Source organism: Meles meles, chromosome 10, assembly GCF_922984935.1.
Source record: "Meles meles chromosome 10, mMelMel3.1 paternal haplotype, whole genome shotgun sequence".
NCBI classification, from domain to species: Eukaryota; Metazoa; Chordata; class Mammalia; order Carnivora; family Mustelidae; genus Meles; species Meles meles.
The window spans coordinates 72,965,271-72,984,341 of record NC_060075.1 but is presented as its reverse complement, the minus strand read 5'-3'; the positions used below and the strand labels follow the sequence as shown (position 1 = coordinate 72,984,341).

The window sequence follows — 19,071 nt, the reverse complement described above, 5'->3', positions numbered from 1 at the left end:
TTTAATTTTTTTTCTCACCATTGATTTCTTCTCTTTCCCCAAAGCATGTTTATGTCTTCACAATGTGTGTGGGAGGGTACATTGGTTCTTCTTAACTTTGCTCCCCAATGAAGGTGAACCTTGACAAACTCAATGAGAGATTAAACCAATTCCTACTTTTATCAGCCTACAGTACCACAGCTATTCTCTCTCAGGACAACATTGACCTCCCAGTTGTCAAATCTAATAGCATCTTCTCAGTCCTTGTTTGAGTGACTAAACAAATAACATTACTGACATCTCTTCCTTTTTCGAAATGTTTTCTTCTTGTCTCCTAGAGCATCTTCTGTCTATGACTTTCTTTCACACAGGTTCTGTTGTTAGCTTATTATATTATGTTTGTCCTCCTTCTCTCCTGAAACAGTAAAGCAGTTGTTTACTGCTCATGAAATAAATGTATCCACTTCCAGGATTTCAACTCTTACCTTAATACAAATGAGTTCTAAGGCTCTGCAGACCTATATTTCCAAAAGTCGACTCATCTTCTCTACCTAGCCCATTAACACTTCCATCTTCATTTTTCATGCCTACTCTATATACTTTCTCTTGATTTTTAAAATATTTCTCTTAATGACTCTTCTGTCACCTAAGAATAATCTATACTTGAACCCCATCTTTTACTACTTTCTTTCTCCCTGTCTTATCCATTTAGTCTTCTCCGACCTGTGCCCAGCCCCCCACCTTTCAACACTTCTCATCTAGGTGATTGAAATAGTTTTCTTCCTTTTTTTTTTTTTTAAGATTTATTTATTTATTTGAGAGAGAGAGCAAGCGTGCACACAGAGGGAGAACAGAAGCAGATTTCCTGCTGAGCAGGAAGCCAGATGTGGGATTCCATCCCAGGACCCTGGGATCATGACCCAAGGTGAAGGCAGATGCTTAACCAACTGAGCCACCCAGGTGCCCCAATTGAAATCGTCTTCTAACCTGTCTTCTTCAGCCTTTTTTGTGTATTGCTGCAGTTTGTTTCCTGATTTGTAGATTTGATATCTTCCTGTTCAAAAAATTACTTACTACCCCAATATTTATAGCAAAACCCCAAGGTTCCTATGAAGTTAAAATCATTCACAACTTGGATACAACTTCCTTTCCAACTACCTTTTTTGCCCTCCTCTTACCCCATCCTAACTTCTCCACATACTTTTACTCCATTAAGCTTTAGCTCTCCATTGTATCAGACTATTCTCTTTACTCAGATTTGTCAAATTATCTGTATTTATTAGAAAAGGTCACTAGAATGCATTTAATTCCTTAAGGATGCTATGTAACATATATTTTAATTTTAAACACCAATTACAAACTATTGATATTTCTTCCACAGCTTCAAAAATATTTTTTCCTAGACTGCATTCATTTTGTTTAGTAACTTTGTAATATATACATTGTACTATACTTTATGTGAATTCATTTTGAATTCCAAGATAATTTTGAACTCATGAATACTTGTAAAGTATTAATCCGTATTACCGAGACATTCAGTTTTGAATACGTGGAATAGTACAAGGAAATATTGGTCTGGTTGCTGTCTGTTTTTAAGTTTTGAGAATAAAAATACAAAGTGAAAATTGTATTAGCTGTTACATTAAGAACTTAGATAAACTGTGTAATAGCAGACATTTAAAATCACTTCCTAGAATGCAGTTTTGGATTCTTTAGCCAGTGACTTGTACAGAGGAGGTACTTAGTGAATATTGGACTTTTCTGCATTTGTAGAACTTGTCTGAAGTTGTACCTGATATTGTTAATACATGACATTGAAAGAATGCATGGCACCAGCTGCTTTAGCTTACCTGGACATTTTAATAAATAGCTCCTATTCTCCTGGATGACTGTATCAAAACAAATATTCTGAGTACTTTAGAAATTGAAGTTTGATGTTAATTTATGAACTTTCTGATAAGTTACTGATAAGAAATACACAATGTATGTAATAAAAGAATAGGTAATTCCTCATCAGGATATTTCACTATTGGGTTGTACTGTGCTGCCACAGACAAATACTGTAATCCATGACAGCAATGAATAACCTATGCTTTTATTTCAGTTTAGAGAAAACGCTTCCAAAGCTTATTCTCTGCTCATATAAACTCAGTTTTGTTTAAGTAAAAAATCAGAATAGTGTGGATACATATACATCCATTGTTAAATTAGAACTGCTCCTCAGTCTATTACCCTCTTTGTACTATAGCTCTTTGAAAAGTTTCAGGCTGCAAAATGATCTTCGTCCCTTTTACTGTCTAGCCTGAGCTTGTGTGGCTACACAGTACAGTGCTCAGAAATCAGAGGACCTATGGGGCGCTGGGATGGCTCAGTCCGTTAAGCACCCAGCTCTGCTTTTGGTTTTGGCTCAGGTCATGATCTTGAGGTCCTGGGATCAAGCCCCATGTTGTGCTCCATGCTCAGGAGGGAGTCTAAGGATTCTCTCTCTCCCTCTCTGTCCTTCCCCCTGCTTGCTTGCTTGTGCTCTCTCTCTCTCTCAAATGCATAAATACATAAAATAACTAAAAAACTCTAAAACTCTAAAAAAAAAAGGATCTGTTCTAGACAAAATCGAGCACTTCTTCTATCCTATTCCTGGAATATCCCATTGCATAGTGTTTTTCTTTTCATTATCATTTATGTATTTATTTCCTCATCATATAGTCCTTGAGGATAGGAATCAGATCCCACCACCTATGTGTCTCCATTACTTAGTAAATCCTGCATGGTGGGCACTTAGTAAATAGCGTTAAAAGTTGTTTTAAAAGTTTTTATCACAGAAGGGTGCCTAGCTGTCCCAGTTGGGTGACCGACTCTTGATTTTGGTTTGGATCATGATCTCGGAGTCTTGAGATTGAGTCCTGCATAGGGCCCTGTGCTCAGCAGGGAGTCTGCTTGAGATTTTCTCCCTCTTTCTCTCCCTTTGTCCCTTCTTCCTTTGTGTGCATGTGCATGCACTCTTGTTCTCTCTCCAAAATAAATAAATAAATCTTAAAAAGTTTTTTGTCAAATAAAAAATACTGAATAACCCATATATTAATTTCTGCAAAGCCCTCTTAGCAAAGCATTATCCTTCTCATTCTTCTACCTGCTTGGTTATCAAAGAGTATTACATTCTGTATTTGCCTATTTGTTTCATTGCAATGTTGTTATATAAAGGCCTTTAAAAAAGACCTCGTAGTTCAATGACTTCAGCTTTTAACTTGATTTTATTTTGTAACTTTTTTTACTCTAATTATTAATTATAATTGATTTATGAATTAAATAAAAATACTATTATTTCAGTTACAGATGAGTCTATACCCTCTTATTCTGGAAGTGATATGCCAAGAAATGACAGTAGTATGTGGACAAAAGTAACTGAAGAAGGGACAGATCTCTCAGAACGGCTTGTGAGGAGTGGTTTTGCTGGAACTGAAATAGACCCTGAAAATGAAGAACTTATGCTGAGTATTAGCTCTCGACTACAAGCAGCAGTTGAGAAACTCCTGGAAGCTATAAGTGAAACTAGTAGTCAGGTAACCTCTTTATGCTACTAATCTGTACTACCTTTGCAGGTTTCCTTTTAAGCCAGTGAACAACTAAGTGTTTTCTCACAGAAAGTTAGTTACATTCCTCTTTAATAAGTAGTTGTATTTATCACAACTGATATTGGTATCAGCAGGTTTCTTTTCAGATGATAAGTATTAATTTAATGCCTTGATGGACTTTTCAGGTTCTAAAATTCAGTGTTTTTTTAATTTTAAAATATTCTAAATTCTTACACATTACTTTTTTTGATATCAAGAGATTTTAACTTTACCATTGAATGAAATATTCCATTATAATGTATATTATTTATTCGAAGGAATAATGTAAGGAATCTCTTAAACTGTATGCTCTAGTATGTCCTAACACACTGCTATTATAATATGATAACAAATCAGACCTACAGTTCTTCACATGATTTTCACATCCTTTTCATGAATGTTAATAGATTACCTCACTTTACTGTCTCTTGGTAGGCACTTAGATGAGGGACAGTTTCTACATTGAAGTACCGTTTTTATAGAAATTTTAAAGGGATATAACCATTTATAACTTACAATGCAATTTTGTCTGTCTCTAACATTTTTACACTATGTATGGTAATTGTCTCGTTACTGTATGTAGAATTGAAAAAATTGTTGCTTTAAAATAAAGCAAATTCACTTATTTATTTTTAAAATGTTTAAAACAACTGAATTCATAGCTGTTATGTAAATCAAATGAGTACTCCATTGTCATCAGTTACAGGTCCCATATTATTAACATTTTCATTGATATCTTTAGTCACAGTGTATCCATGTGTGTTACAGATAGAAGTTGAGAAATTGAAAGAGTGTCTTTGCTGTCTTGTTATTTCCAATGTCGGGCTTTCACTGATGTTACATTTTTCCTCTAAAAAATTATTCTGTTATACAATGTTTCTGCAATAGCAATGACTATTGGATTTACCATATTTGACAAATATCGTTATATATTTTATGTTTTAATGCCAAATTTATTTGTTTTCAGGTTAAGTAAGTGATTGAGTCCTCTCTTAACCTTCAGGTTAAGTTAGTAATTGAGTCCTTAGTTAGTGACCCTTAAAATCACTTGTTAACCACCCACTATTAGGCTAATGTTTCAATATCTTTTTTTTTTAAAGATTTATTTTATTTTTTAAAAATTTTATTTTATTTTTTAATTTAAATTCGGTTTATTAACATATAGTATATTATTAGTTGCAGATGTAGAGTTTAGTGATTCGTCAATTTTACATTATCAATCCATTTTTTTCTCTTGGCAACTTGCTTTTGGTATTTAACAAAGAAGGCATTATCAAAACAGCATATATTACCAGCAAAATAATTGTCTTCTGGATAGTCTTCAGACAATTAGAGTTTTCGCATTCTTCCTTGTAGGGAAGGCCTATTCTTCCTTATAGGGTCAGGTTCACTCTTCCTTGTAGGGAGACAGTTTAAATTCTCTTCTGTGCTGGAATATGGACTGTATCTTTTTAAGAGCACATTACCATACTTTGCGATGAGAATTCACTATTTGGCCAGCAGAATGTATCATAATACAGCTACTGTTGATTTTCTGAGTTGTACCTTGATTGGCCAAACTCTAAGGTATTCATATTCAGTTAAATAGGTATCAGAAATGTTTTCATAGATAAATTACTGTCTTTGGACAATTCTTGTTTTTCCAGAGCTTTCTTTTACAGCAGGTACAAAATGATTGAAAGACTTTTGCCTCAGTTACTTAAAGATTTCCTTGAGCATCACAAAGAACTAAAAGACGTACGGTATTTTTTAAAACTCGCATGTTTGTGTATTTACTAATACACAGTAGAAAGGATAACTACACAAATAACAATAGTGGTTTCATCTCTTGCTAAAACCACAGTGAGTTACTTTTCTTTTCTTTTTTTTTTAATATTTTTATTTATTTGACAGAGAGATCACAACTAGGCAGAGAGGCAGGCAGAGAGAGAGAGAGGAGGAAGCAGGCTCCCCGCAGAGCAGAGAGTCTGATGTGGGGCTCGATCCTAGGACCCTGGGATCATGACCTGAGCTGAAGGCAGAGGCTTTAACCCACTGAGCCACCCAGGCGCCCCAGTGAGTTACTTTTCATTGCCAACATCCCAAGTGCTGATAGGAAGAAGGCAGCAATAAAAACCAGCTTCATTTGTTTTATTAATTTAAGACATTAATACTCTTGGATCAAAGAATTTTAATGTTTACCATATTTTTCTTCAGCCTCAGGTAGACTACTGAAGCTCAAACATTGAAACTATGAATGCTATGTCATAATATGAAATTCCATAGTTATTATAAGAAAACATATTTTCGACTAAGATTTGCTATTTTTTAAGTCTTTTTTTTTTTTTTTTAAAGATTTTATTTATTTGACAAAGAGAGAGATCACAAGCAGGCAGAAAGGCAGGCAGAGAGAGAGGGGGAAGCAGGCTCTCAGCTGAGCAGAGAGCCCGACATGGGGCTCGATCCCAGAACCCTGAGACCACGACCGGAGCCGAAGGCAGAGGCTTAACCCACTGAGCCACCCAGGTGCCCCTAAGTCTTTACTTTTTTAATTAACATAAGCCCTGGATTGGCTGGGTTTTAGAATTCTTGCATATATGCCACTTTAACAGTATGCTACTCTACTGAGTTAGCTGAGTCAATTCAGACATTTTCAGCTGTTGCTTCTCAGCTCTTTTAAAGTTTGAATGCATATGCATCATAATTATCCCTTTTATTCTGTGAAAGGAGTTTAAGTAATTCTGTATGGAGTCTCAACATAATCCTGCCTTTTTTTTTCTTTTGCTTGTATCAGCTACATTAGTATTTAATTTCTGTGATTTACACTCTTTCATACCGTGAAAAAACTAGTAATACTTTTCCATTCTTAGCACTATTCAATACTTTTGAGCTGGATCTTGAACACTGTTAATACTCTTGCTGCTACTTGATGCCACTGTAAATTATGGACAGTCTAGTTAATGCAGTATAGTTGACCTTTGAACATAAAGCTAAAGTGTACAGCTCCATTTATATGCAGATGTTTTCAATATATACAGTACAGTACTGTAAATGCATTTTCTCTTTATGATGTTCTTAATGCCATTTTCTTTTTCCTAGCTTACTTTATTGTAAGAATACAATATATAATATGTAATATAATGTACAAAATACGTGTTAATCGATTGTTTAGGTCATCAGACTTCTGGTCAACAGTAGGCTATTAGTTAAGTTTTCAGAGAGTCAGAAGTTCTGTGGATTTTTGATTGTGCATGGAGTCAGCGCCCCAATCCCTGCATTGTTAAAGGGCCAACTGTATAATATTTTTCTTTTGACAAGCACCATGGAAAATGGTAAATAAATAAGAAGCGATCCATGGTTAGACTTGTTCTTATAGACTACTATGGAGAAACTTCCCCCATACTCCATTAATACTGCCAACAGACAAGCATGTGGAATCCATCTGAAACACTAATTTTCCCAGGCCTAGATCACACCTCATCACGTCTGCTTATGTGACCAGGTTGTGAGATACAACAGGAGCTTGACCATGGCATTTTCAAAATTGTTCTCAATTTGTTAAATACTAATACAGTAATATGTTTTTTAGCTTTTACTCTATTGTTTTAAGTATTAATGAACAGGTCACAAAAACTTTGCCTAGAGCACTGAGCAGTTTTCAAACTGCAGTGTCTAAACCGGCAGCATCAGCATCATCGAGGACTTGTAAACTTAAATCCTCACTCCCCACCCCAGACCTACTGAATGATGGAGCCCAGCAACCTGTGTTTCTGCAGGTCCTTTAGGTGATTCTGATATACACTGAAGTTTGAGAATCACTGATCTAGAAATTATTACTACATGTTCACATTATTCTAGCTGAACTTTGAAGTGTTCTACTAATATGTTAGAGAAAAGGTTAAAGTGGTTGTTGCCATTTGGTATAAAAATCACATCTTTCTTAGGTGAATTGTATTTTTAAAGTAATGAGAATAGGAACTTTTAAAAAATCTTCTTTTAGGGGCGCCTGGGTGGCTCAGTGGGTTAAAGACTCTGCCTTTAACTCAGGTCATGATCCCAGGGTCCCGGGATCGAGCCCCATGTCGGGCTCTCTCCTCGGCAGGGAGCCTGCTTCCTTCCCCTCTCTCTCTGCCGATTTGTGATCTCTGTCTGTCAAATAAATAAATAAAAATCTTAAAAAAAAAAATCTTCTTTTAACCCAAATTTAATTCACCTACTACTCTTCCATGGACAGATGTTTAAAGCCATTGACTGCTTCAGAATATTCTCATTAATATTTAAAGTTATCTTGAACATGATAAATATTTTTAACAGTTCATTAGATTGTTACAAAATAATGTGTAATCACTTTGTGAAATAACTTGTATTCCATTTTCATTTTAATGTGTCATTATTTGGTTCTTCATAATGGGATAGTTCTCTTTTACCTTAATTTTTTTTCACTTTTTACAAAAAAATTCTAAAATAGAACTGAAAGACATTGCTGTAGTCTATTTGTCCTTGCGGTGACAGGTAAGTTTTGCCGAGTAGCTCTCTACAGCATACCCTAAGACTAGGAAGGAGAGTATTATCTCATACTTTGGAGTCACATGGGCCCAAGTAAATTTTATTGGAAGACTTGATGCTTGGGATGAATCATTCATTTATCATATTTATTGAGCCCTACTATATAATAGTTAATATTTTATATACCAGAAGTACAGCATTCAACAAGAGATGAAATCCTTGCTCTTGTAGAGCTTTACAGTTCAGTGGTAGAGACCAACAATACATAAACATACAGTATGTCAGGTGGTGATATCTGCTGGGAAGAAAAATAAAATAGGGAGAGATCATAATGGGGGAAGAGAACATGTTATATAGGAAAATTGAGGGAGACCTGTCTGATGATATAATATTCAAGCATATTTTTTGAGGAAGATTAGGAGAGAGCCATATAAGTAGGGGAAGAATGTTTTAGGCAAAGGACTAACAAGTGTGAATGCCCTGAGGTGGTCTTGTGCTTGTTCTTTGTGTGGCTGACAAAGAGGCCAGTATGACTATAGCAAGGAGAGTGAGGAAAGTGAGAGATGAAGTGAAATGGTATCTGGAAACCAGATCACATGGAACTTGGGATTTAATTCCTAATGAGGTATGGAGCTGTTGTGTACAACTTTCTAACTTTTTATTTTGAAATAATTTTAGACTTAGAGAAAAGTTACAAAATAGTATGAAGAGTTTCACTCAACTTCACCTCATGTTAACATCTCACATAATTGTATTATAATTATCAGAACTTAGAAAATAAAACTGGTACAGTTCTATAAACTGAAGTATAGATTGTTTCGATTTTACCATTTTTTTCCCCACTAAGGTCCTTTTCATCTTCCATGGTCCCATGTTGCATTTGGTTGTCATGTCTTTGTCAGCTCTTACCTCTTCTTCAGTTAGTACCTGAGTCTGTCTTTGTCTTGTATGACCTTGACACTTGAAAAGGACTGGCTACTTATTTTATAGAATGTCCCACCATTCAGGTTTGTCTGGTATTTTTTCATGATTACACAAAGCTTATGCATTTTTGACAAGAATACCACAAAAGTGATGTGCCCTTCTCAGTATATCATATCAGAGGGCACATGATGTCCATGTATCTTATTACTGGTAATGTTAATATTGATTTCTTGTGGTATCTGCTTTATTTCTCCACTGTATTATTACTATTTTTCCCATTATAATTAATAAATATCTTGAAGGAGGTACTTTGAGATTATGCAAATATCTTGTTTCTCCTTAAACTTTCACTCACTAGTTTTATCATTCATTGGTAGAGCTTGCCCATATGATTATTACCATGGTATTTTGATGGTGATTTTTTATTTTCCTCATTCTTCCATCTATTATAATTATTCTGAAAGTGCTATTTCTTTACTCCCTTTTATAATCAGGATCCATATAGACTTGTAGCTATTTATCTTTTTCCAATGGGTTATAATCCAATACTACAGTAATTGGTTTTGTTCAGCTTTGGCGTTGAGAACTTTTTCAGGAGGTTCTTGTGCCTTTTTGGAAGTGCTTACTTTTTTGAGCATTTGTACTCTCAGGGACTCCAGACCCATCTTATGTTATTCCTTTCCCAGTCCTAGAATCTACCACTCTTCCGAGGAAATTAGGGTCTTCTTACTAGATAGTTATATTTGGAAACCAAGATCATTGTTACTAAAGTGTCATGACTTGTAGGTCCTCTTAGTAGACAGTTTGAAACTGTACGGGGTATATATAAATACATATAGTATTTATTTGTGTATCTCTGAGTATATATAGTAAAAAATATCAGTTCATATGTTCCATCTAATTCTGATCCAGTACCACAACATTCATTCTACCCTTCACCCCTTTCCTTTGTAACTTTGTTCTCCATCAGTGAGAAATCAGGCTCTCATTATCTGCATATTTTTACTTATTTGTTTAGCCATATATACCCATAAAATAACTTCACAGTTGCAAGCCTATATCCCTGTGAAGAACAGATTTATTAGAGTACAGTATTAATGTGCAGTACTTTTTGTCTTTAGCCTTATACAGTCAACAGTACTGTTTTTCAGTGTATGTTAGGTTAACTCTTCTCCCTCACTTCTTCAATGTGATTTTGTTATTCACTTTTAATACAGTTACAATCATTTGTTACAATTTTTATTCCATTTTGAGTTTGCCCGTTTTCTAAAAATTCACAAAAGGTAAGTTTCACTCCTTTGTATGGGTAGATCTTTTGGTTGTGACAGATGCATAGACTGTGTATCTACCACCACAAACGTGACATAAAATTGTTCCATCCCCCAAGATACCCTCCTGCTGTCTTTTGTAGTCAGCCCTTCTACCTTCTGCCATTGGCAACCACTGGTTGCTTTCCATCCTCCATCCTTATAATTCAGCTTTTACCAGACTCTTGTAAGTGAAATGACACATTATATATTCTTTGGGATCTGGCTTCATTGTTCTAAAGTTCATGTAAGATTTGTCAGTGTTGTTGCATACATTAAAATGTGGTTCCTTTTTATAGCAGAGGAGTGTTTTATTGTATGAATATACCACAGTTTATCTATTTAGAGGACATACAGGTTGTTTCCAGCTTAGGATCGTTAGAGATTTTTGAGTAAATGATCTAACTTATATTTTTCAAAAGGATCATTTTTGACCACCTCTTCAAAAATAAACTAAGGGGGTGGAGGAGTCTAGGGCAGAAACACCAAAACCAGTTAGAGAAGTTACTTGCCCAGATACACAAGTTATGTAGTGGAATTAGAATTCATACCCAGGGGCACCTGGGTGGCTCAGTGGGTTAAAGCCTCTGCCTTTGGCTCGGGTCGTGATCCCAGGGTCCTGGGATTGAGCCCCACATTGGGCTCTCTGCTCGGTGGGGAGCCTGCTTCCTCCTCTCTCTCCCTGCCTGCCTCTCTTGCCTACTTGTGATCTCTGTCTGTCAAATAAATAAATAAATAAATAAAATCTTAAAGAAAAAAAAAAGAATTCATACCCAGGCAGTGTGGCTTCAGAGTCTGCTCTTTGCTACTTTTTCTGCCCTTTGCAAATGAGTGAATCACTTTATCAATTACTGCTGATTGCTCATGTTATCCACAGGCTAAGGAATAGATTTTGAAATCTGGGGTGTCCCTGGTAACCTTATAAGAGCAGTTTGATGAAGTAATGGGGATGAAATTGTAATTCAAGAGAAAAATGAGGAAAGGAAGTAAAGACTTAAAAGACAAGTAAAGACTAGATAGGTAGGTCAACGAGAAAATTTGTGGCAAAAGGCATAGCATATTAGTGTAAACCAGCATGATGTGTATGAGAACAGGGGATAGTCTTATGTTATACACATCCAAGATGGAAGGTGGGAAGCTGATAGACAGTGAGAGTAGAGGAATAACCAGTGGTCACATGTCAAAGTCCCATGTAAGCTAAGTTAAGGAGTTTTAACTTTACGCTGTAAAGTGTGGAGAGTCATTGAAATATTTTCGATGAGAAAATAATACCAAATTTGTGCTTTAGATTCCTTAGGGAGCACTGTGATAAGTGGATGGGCAGGAAGATGGTGAGGAGAGATACTGAATTTAGGGAAACAAGAGACACTTAGAATATTCCTGATAAAAAGTGATAGACATCAAATTAAGGGAAGTGATTTTAAAACTTTGAGAAAGCTGAATTTGATAGAAATTGGTATGACTCATCAGATACAGGAGATTAGGAAGAGGGAAGAAAACCAAGCATAACTCCTTGGTTGAGTGAGTTGTTGGTGTATTTTGTTTATTGAGATAGGGGATGCAAAAGAAGTGAATGATGAGTTAAGTTATAGACAATCTGAGTTTGAAATGCATAAAGGCAGCCTCAAGCAAAAATATTCACTAAAATGTAGAGTTTTGGTAGAACTAGTTTGGAAGTTGTATTCCTTTAAGACATTTGAAGCCATCATCTTTAGAGTGTGTACAGAGCTGTTTTTTGTGTTGGTAGAATGCTGACATTTAAAAGAGAATAAAAGTAGGTACATCTACAGAAGATAATGAGAATGAGAAGAGGAAAATCAAGAGAATAGTGCCAGGAAAGCCAGATAAGGAGTGATTTTTCCAAAAATTGTCAGTTATTATGGAAAATCATAGCTGCTGAGGATTACTGTCCATTGGATATTTCAGTGTGAGTGCCATCAGTGACCTTGATGAGAATAGTGTCATAGAATTGGTAAAGGAGAATTCAAAATTCAGAGTTGGAGAAATAGAGACAGCAGTTGTATGCCTACTAGCTGTGAAGAAAACAGAATGCTAGCTTGAGAACAGGAAGGTGCTTTTTTTTTTAAGGTTGGAATAGTGTGCATGGAGTAACAGTGGGGAAGCTGAAGATTGCAGGTCAAAATGGATGGGGTTTCTGGAGGCCAGGCCTCTGGAGTGGGTTAGGATGGAATCCAGAACATAGGTAGAAGGAGTGGCACTAGGATCAGAAAGACCTTCCCTTGTTTTAAGATTGGAGAAAGAGATTATTGTGGGTTATTGTGGGCTTATGTTTGGGATGGAGGAGGAGTTTCATTGAGGTCTTCATAGTCTAAGTAAATATTGTGAAATATTCAAGATTTTTCTTTTTTAATGATGTAGATTTATATGTTTTGTGATTTTAGTAGAGGTTGTATGATTAGGACTTGTACTTAGTTTTAAGGTTTAGTTTGCTTTTAAGTTCTACAGATACATCCTGCTTCAATAAAAGAACTAGTGAGCATTTTCTTTACCATGTACCAGGTTATCTATCTTATAGGCTGATACGGTTATATCTATTAAAGAAGTATTTTACTTTATGTATTTGATTTGACAAGTAATCTGCCCTATAGTATGTCCAAAACCATGTAATAATACACTTACTATGATGAGTTTTATTTATCATTTGCCCAGACAGGCTACCATAAAAACCAGGCTTATATTCAGCCTATTGCAGTTTCCTCTTGGTTGGGAGAACTTTCATTATGATATGAGGAAAAGTGCTTAGAGACTCCCTGCAAGCCCTTAGAAGGGTAGTCTCTTTAACGTAATCTGTATTCAGTAGTCTCTTTGTGATTCTGCAGAAAAGCTATCTTTGAGAGTATGGTTTCAGATTCTTGATTCCTGAATTAGAAAAAGAATTCAGTCTGTTGCATGGGAGTAGTCTTTCAGTAACTAAAGTTTTCCAGAATTCACAGGTACTATCAAGAGATACCTTTAGGCCTTGGAAGAAATTAATGAGGAACTTATTCCCACAGAATGATGATTGTTATAGACAACTCTTAATGAGTTTATTGTCATTTTTGAGAATAATGAAACCTAAGCCGTGTGTTTCTATATTTTCTCATAAAGGGAGGCTTCTCCTGAGGATGAAGCAGTAATTTAAGTTAAGATTTTGTCATTGTTAAGTTTTAAGCGTAACTGTAATCCAAGTATTGAAAGGTATTTTTCCATTAGGATTTCCCCCATTGTGCTTATTATATATAATAATATATATATTATTAGGACAAGGTTCTGTCAGGGCTCTGTCAGAGTACTGCATCCAGTATTCAGCCCCTCTATTCAAGTAATTTACAGAAACAAGTGAACATATCAATATCCAAAAGAGAGGAACAGAAGTGTTTTACAGTTTGAGAGAAATGTTTATGGGGGGTAAAGGTTAAGTATCTTGACACTGTATGATTAAAGATTAAAGTAAAGCTATTTAGTTTGGGAAATACAGCTCTATATCCCAAATTGTCTACATATGTGCACTAAAATCCTGATTATCTGGAACGTGGGAATAATGACCTACTCTGAGTAATTAAAAGGGTATCTTCTTAAAAATTGAAGTAATTTTGCTTTAACTGCTTTTTTTTTTTAAAGATTTTGTTTATTTATTTGACAGAGATAACAAGTAGGCAAGAGAGGCAGGCTGGGGGAGAGAGGAGGAAGCAGGCTCTCTGAGGAGCAGAGGCTTTAACCCACTGAGCCACCCAGGCGCCCCGCTTTAACTGCTTTTGATTATAAAAAGTTTTATGTGCTTTATAAAATTTAAAAAAATAGAATACAATTTGAATTATTCTAATGCAGAGTAATCTGTCTGAATGTCAATTAATATACCATCAATTAATATACTCTTATTAAGGGAGCTATTTGCCCCTGTGTTAAATCACCTTTATTGCTGTTCTGAGTCCTTTTTGCCCTCCCTAATTTTAACTGTTTTGTTTTTGTTTTTTTGTGGTTAGTTTCTTTAACCTTGACTTATATGTTCCTAGTTATAAGGGAATATACCTTATTCTTACAGGTTTTGGCTTTGGCTTTACATGGATGGAAATGAGTTTTACGTGCTTTCAAAAAATGGGAAAAAATATAATTTGGATTATTTTAATTAAGGGCCACCTTTTTGAACATGAATTAATATAATATACCATCAGTTAATATGCTTTTGTTAAGAGCTGTTTGCCTCAATTCTAAATCATCTTAATCTACTACTTTTTTGAGTCTTTTTCTCCTCCCTGGGTTTTTTTCTTTTCTTTGTAGTTAATTCTTACCTTGACCTGAATGTTTCTATTTATAAAAAGAGACACTTCTTATTCTCCGAATTTTTTTTTTGCTTCGAATAAGAGAAATTGGATACTGGATTATCAAAATAAACTGTAATTTCCAGAAGGAGCCAGGGAAGAGGATTTTGAGAACTACATGATATGGTTAGCGTGGATCGTCTCATTTCATAAAGCTGATTGGCTAGGATATGGATGATTTTGTATCTGGTAAAAATCCAGAAAAATCATATTTAGCTGAACCAGTGTAGGGTTAGGTCTCCATTTTGTACAGATATTCAGACTTATTCACAGACTAACTGGTGGACTCACATAAGCATAATAAACAGAAATTTGTCATTGCCTGATCCAGAATTATAATGGGCAGCTGTCCCCAGCTCCACCCCTACCCGAAGCATCTACCTGTAGATTCTGGGCTTTCTGTGGAAAATCTCATTTTCTCTTCCCTAATTATTAGCCTACTATGAAGGCTTTGAGTGTTGACCCCTTTAAACGATTTTGTGTAGTGAAAGTGGCTATAAAATGGATTTTTGTTGATAATCACCCACTGGCTTTAGTATGGGTTTTTCCATAGTAGATAAAAGGTTTTAGTTTTATGGGTTTAGGATATTTAGTTACTGGACAGAAAAAAAGGCACCACAATGAAAGCTCTTTCGTTTATTTGAAACAACTCTCACTATTGAAGATCTTTTGATGTTAAAAAGTAAGTTGTTCATCTTTTAAAATTCTGAGTGTCTAGTTTATTCACTGTTGCCAACATTTCTGGAGCTACCAGAGACAATTATAGGCAACTTGCACTTTTTAGTTTTAGTCAGACTTCCTAGGATACCTTAAGTGGTATAAGTTCCAAACATATTCTGTATAATGCAGCTTTTTAAAAGAGTGGGTTTTTTTTTTCTCCTTAACATTCACTCTGAAAACAAATTAATGTGGAAAAGGTTATAACTGAACTCTCTGTATTTAGTTCTAATCTGTATTAGTTCTAATGACTGCTCAAAAGATGAGTATTATTTAAGGAAGTATCAAAAGGAAATACTAAGTCTTCCAGAAATAATTATGATTAGATATACTTTAAGAACTATTTGGTAATGTGGACTCAAACCTAGTTGATTTCACGTTTTCACATTAAAACAATTATTTAATAGGATGGAAAAATACTAGCTTATCTTAGAAACATTATAAACTTGTCTACCCTTTTCAAAGCTCTGACGTGGAACTCGGATCCTGTTAGGCAAGCTTTTTTGTGGGCGTATTAATTCACATTCCACCTGTCAGTACCTATAGGTAAAGACAAGAAACCACACCCTCTGTTCTGACCTTTTCCTCAGGGAACACTGACTAGAATCCTTTGGCTCCGCGTGAGAGGCTGTTTGAATAGCTCAGTTCAGAAGAGCTTTTACTTTTGAATTGAGTGAAGCAGCAAGAACAAGGGAAATAATGTTGCAACTACATTTCTCAAGACTGCTGCTATGGAGATTTCAAACTTGACTTTCCCTGCCAGATTCTTTTTGGAAAGCGTATTTATTTCCACAGATATATTTGATACCGAAAGCAGTTTTATGGCTTGGCTAATTAGATATTTATATTTTCATTCTTCCATTCTTTAAAGATTTAATTATTCTAGGTAAAAAGGTGTTTTTCTGCTTTTTTGTTGTCTTTGTTTTGTTCTTTTTTTTTAATGAATACTGGTGGAAATGTAGGTTTTTAAAATAGATTTGTGCATTTTTTCTTTTGTTCATTTATATGAATTAATGCTTATTTGATAGTACTAAAAAGAAATTTTCATAATTCTGTGGTGTATCTTGATAAATAAGAACTTTTTAATGTAGTGGAAAACTGTTAAAGCAAGTGAAGAAATTTGGCAGCTGCATCTACTAGCATGGATTCTTACCGTACTTATTTGGCAACTGTCAAACTCAATGGCTCATGGTTGGAAGAACAAGATGAAGACATTTATGAGGTTGAATCTCGTGTGCCTTTACCACATCCTTTTCCTCTCTGTGAACATTTGGATGAAAATAACTCTGTCATTATTAATACTTCTATTTTTCATTTTATTCATAAAAGAAATGGGCACATATTAAAGCTTATTTCTAAAATTTCACTGCCTACCCCTCCTTATTCAGTAAGTATAAAAAATTGATTTCTTATACTTTTAGTTTATACTTTCAGTTTTTAATGCACTTAGTTAAAAAAAAAAAACCTGTATAATGAGAAATGAACTTTAAATGTCCTTAGGAGAGGTAAATGGGGTAGAATCTAGTTTTGTTATTGTTTCATATGTTAATACTCCTTTATCCTGATATATTGAAGAGCTAAATTTGGTCTGAGAGCCCCAACTTGGCTATGTTTTTGATTCCAGAGAGCAGAGTGAGATAGTATTTCAGTTTTCCATGGCAGGCAAGCTGTTTAAAAAGATCCTGCTTGTCCTTAAGAATCTTGCTTTTGTATGTTGATGATGCCAATCCCAAGTAAAAATGGAAAGATTATATTTGAGGGAATGAGCATTGTGATACTTAAAACAGCTAAGTCCATTGAGCCAGTTAGGAAATGTTTACAATCATATGGTACATTGGCTGTAGTTCCAGACAGGGAAAAAGAAAATATGGATTCTAATTTTAATTTTCATGTTAATTTATAAGGAACTTAATCTTTAATATGCTTACTAATCCAGTGAGGAGATACTATTTTCTTTATGTGAAATGTATTTTGCAAACATTCTTAAGAGTATTTAGCATAGTTAGTATTTCAGGCTTATTTAACATGTAAGTATGTTGTGAATGATTCACTATAAGTTATTCAATATAACTACAAGTTATTCAGCACTTTTTATGACTTTCATGGCTTTTATTGTAACACACTAGCTAATATTTAATAGGCCAGATGGTTTTCAGAAGAGTTTTGTTACCTCTCTTGAAACTTTTATATTAAAGTGACGGAATTATTTATTGATGCTTTATACTTACTTTTAATGTAATGAGTTTAACTTACTCAGAAAGGCTGAATATGACATTTTAATATATATTTAGATGAACATTTGAAGGGAATCTCTTATTCCAGCAAAGTCGGAGTGCCATTTGCTATATTAAATGAAATTTGTTTCACTAGCTTTACTGTATTTGATTCTTCTAACTTTTTAGTTTTGTTTTGTAAAACTGAAGTTATTTCTTATGGTTTTATGGTAAATGTTTAAATGCACTTTAAGGTTGCTTTAGATCTTACCAAGAAGTAGAACATCAGAAGCAAAAACTTAATTTTTTTAACTAAATCAAGCATTTTGTTGTAAATGCTAAATGGCTTTGTTGTGTTTGTATAGTAAATTTGAAAAAGGAAAAAAAACAAACAACACTCCTGTCCATTTAGTGAGAACTTCGAACTCTTTTTGAGATTTCATATATTTATCAGGCAACCAATTTATAATGTACAGAAAAAAGTTACATATCTACATATATAGAAGCAATTGATACGCTTTAAAAATATAGGCTGTGACTATAAATTCTGGAGAGTAGTTATATATAAATTAGGTCTTTATGGTTATGGTTTTTTAATAGTTAAAAAAATCGATATATTTTAGTTATCCGCATTTAAATGAAAATACTGTTTTGCCAGTCAAAGTGAAAATATAAAGTTTTATTTTTGTTGAGGTAACAACATACAGATATTTTAGGAAATATTTTGTAATTTAAAATGTATGTTCACTATCCATTACAAGTCATAAATGTGTATTCATCTTATTCCCAAATAATAGTTGTAAATGATATTTAATACATCCTATTAAATAAAACAAGAATAATCACATACTAGGTATTTTGGAAATTGACATAGAGTGACCATAAAAATCTTTAGTTAGTAGTTCTAAAATCTGTTTGCTATGGTAAATACTACTCAGATATGAAGAGCAGAAATCTTTAAGAATAAAATACACTTAAATATAATAATTTTATAATATATTATATTTGACTATAAATTAGAATCCACTACATTTTGGTGTAGTGGTTCATATTTTAAATGTAAAACATGGTGATATCTTTCTAATATACTAAGTACTTTGTATGTAATTTTACAAATTTTTACCTGGTGAGCCTATTTTTAATATACATGGTAACTGCTTTTTTAAAAAAAATTTTAATAGTGTTAATGTTATAAGACTACATACTAGAAACATTTGAGGTCAGTTTTTTCTCATGTAGTTGTTTAAATAATAACAGATAGGGGCACCTGTGTGGTTCAGTTGGTTAAGCATCTGACTCTTGATTTCAGCTCAGATCATGATCTTGGAGACCCCACATGGGCCTTTGTGCTGGGTATAGAGCCTGCTTAAGATTCTCTCTCTCCCTCTTTCCCTCTGCCCCTCCCCCCCATGCTTGTGTGTTCTCTCTTTTAAAATAAAAAAAAAAACAACAGAGAAGCCAGTGCTGGCAGTCAGAAGTTCAGAAAGCTAAAGCAGAAACAGTGCTTTTCTATACTTTC

At 34.4% G+C, this 19,071-nt stretch overlaps 1 protein-coding gene across 12 annotated transcripts in view; it reads left to right on the top strand.

The window, feature by feature from the left end:
* AKAP9 (A-kinase anchoring protein 9) overlaps nucleotides 1-19,071 on the top strand; it is a 171,587-nt gene that overhangs the window by 101,735 nt on the left and 50,781 nt on the right. For 11 of the 12 annotated variants that reach the window (XM_046021086.1, XM_046021091.1, XM_046021090.1 and 8 more), the window contains one exon: nucleotides 3,304-3,536. In XM_046021086.1, coding sequence (XP_045877042.1) covers nucleotides 3,304-3,536 — 233 coding nt within the window. Of the gene's footprint in view, nucleotides 1-3,303; nucleotides 3,537-15,965; nucleotides 16,727-19,071 lie in introns of those variants that run through there. The other variant, XM_046021095.1, reaches the window with a different exon arrangement.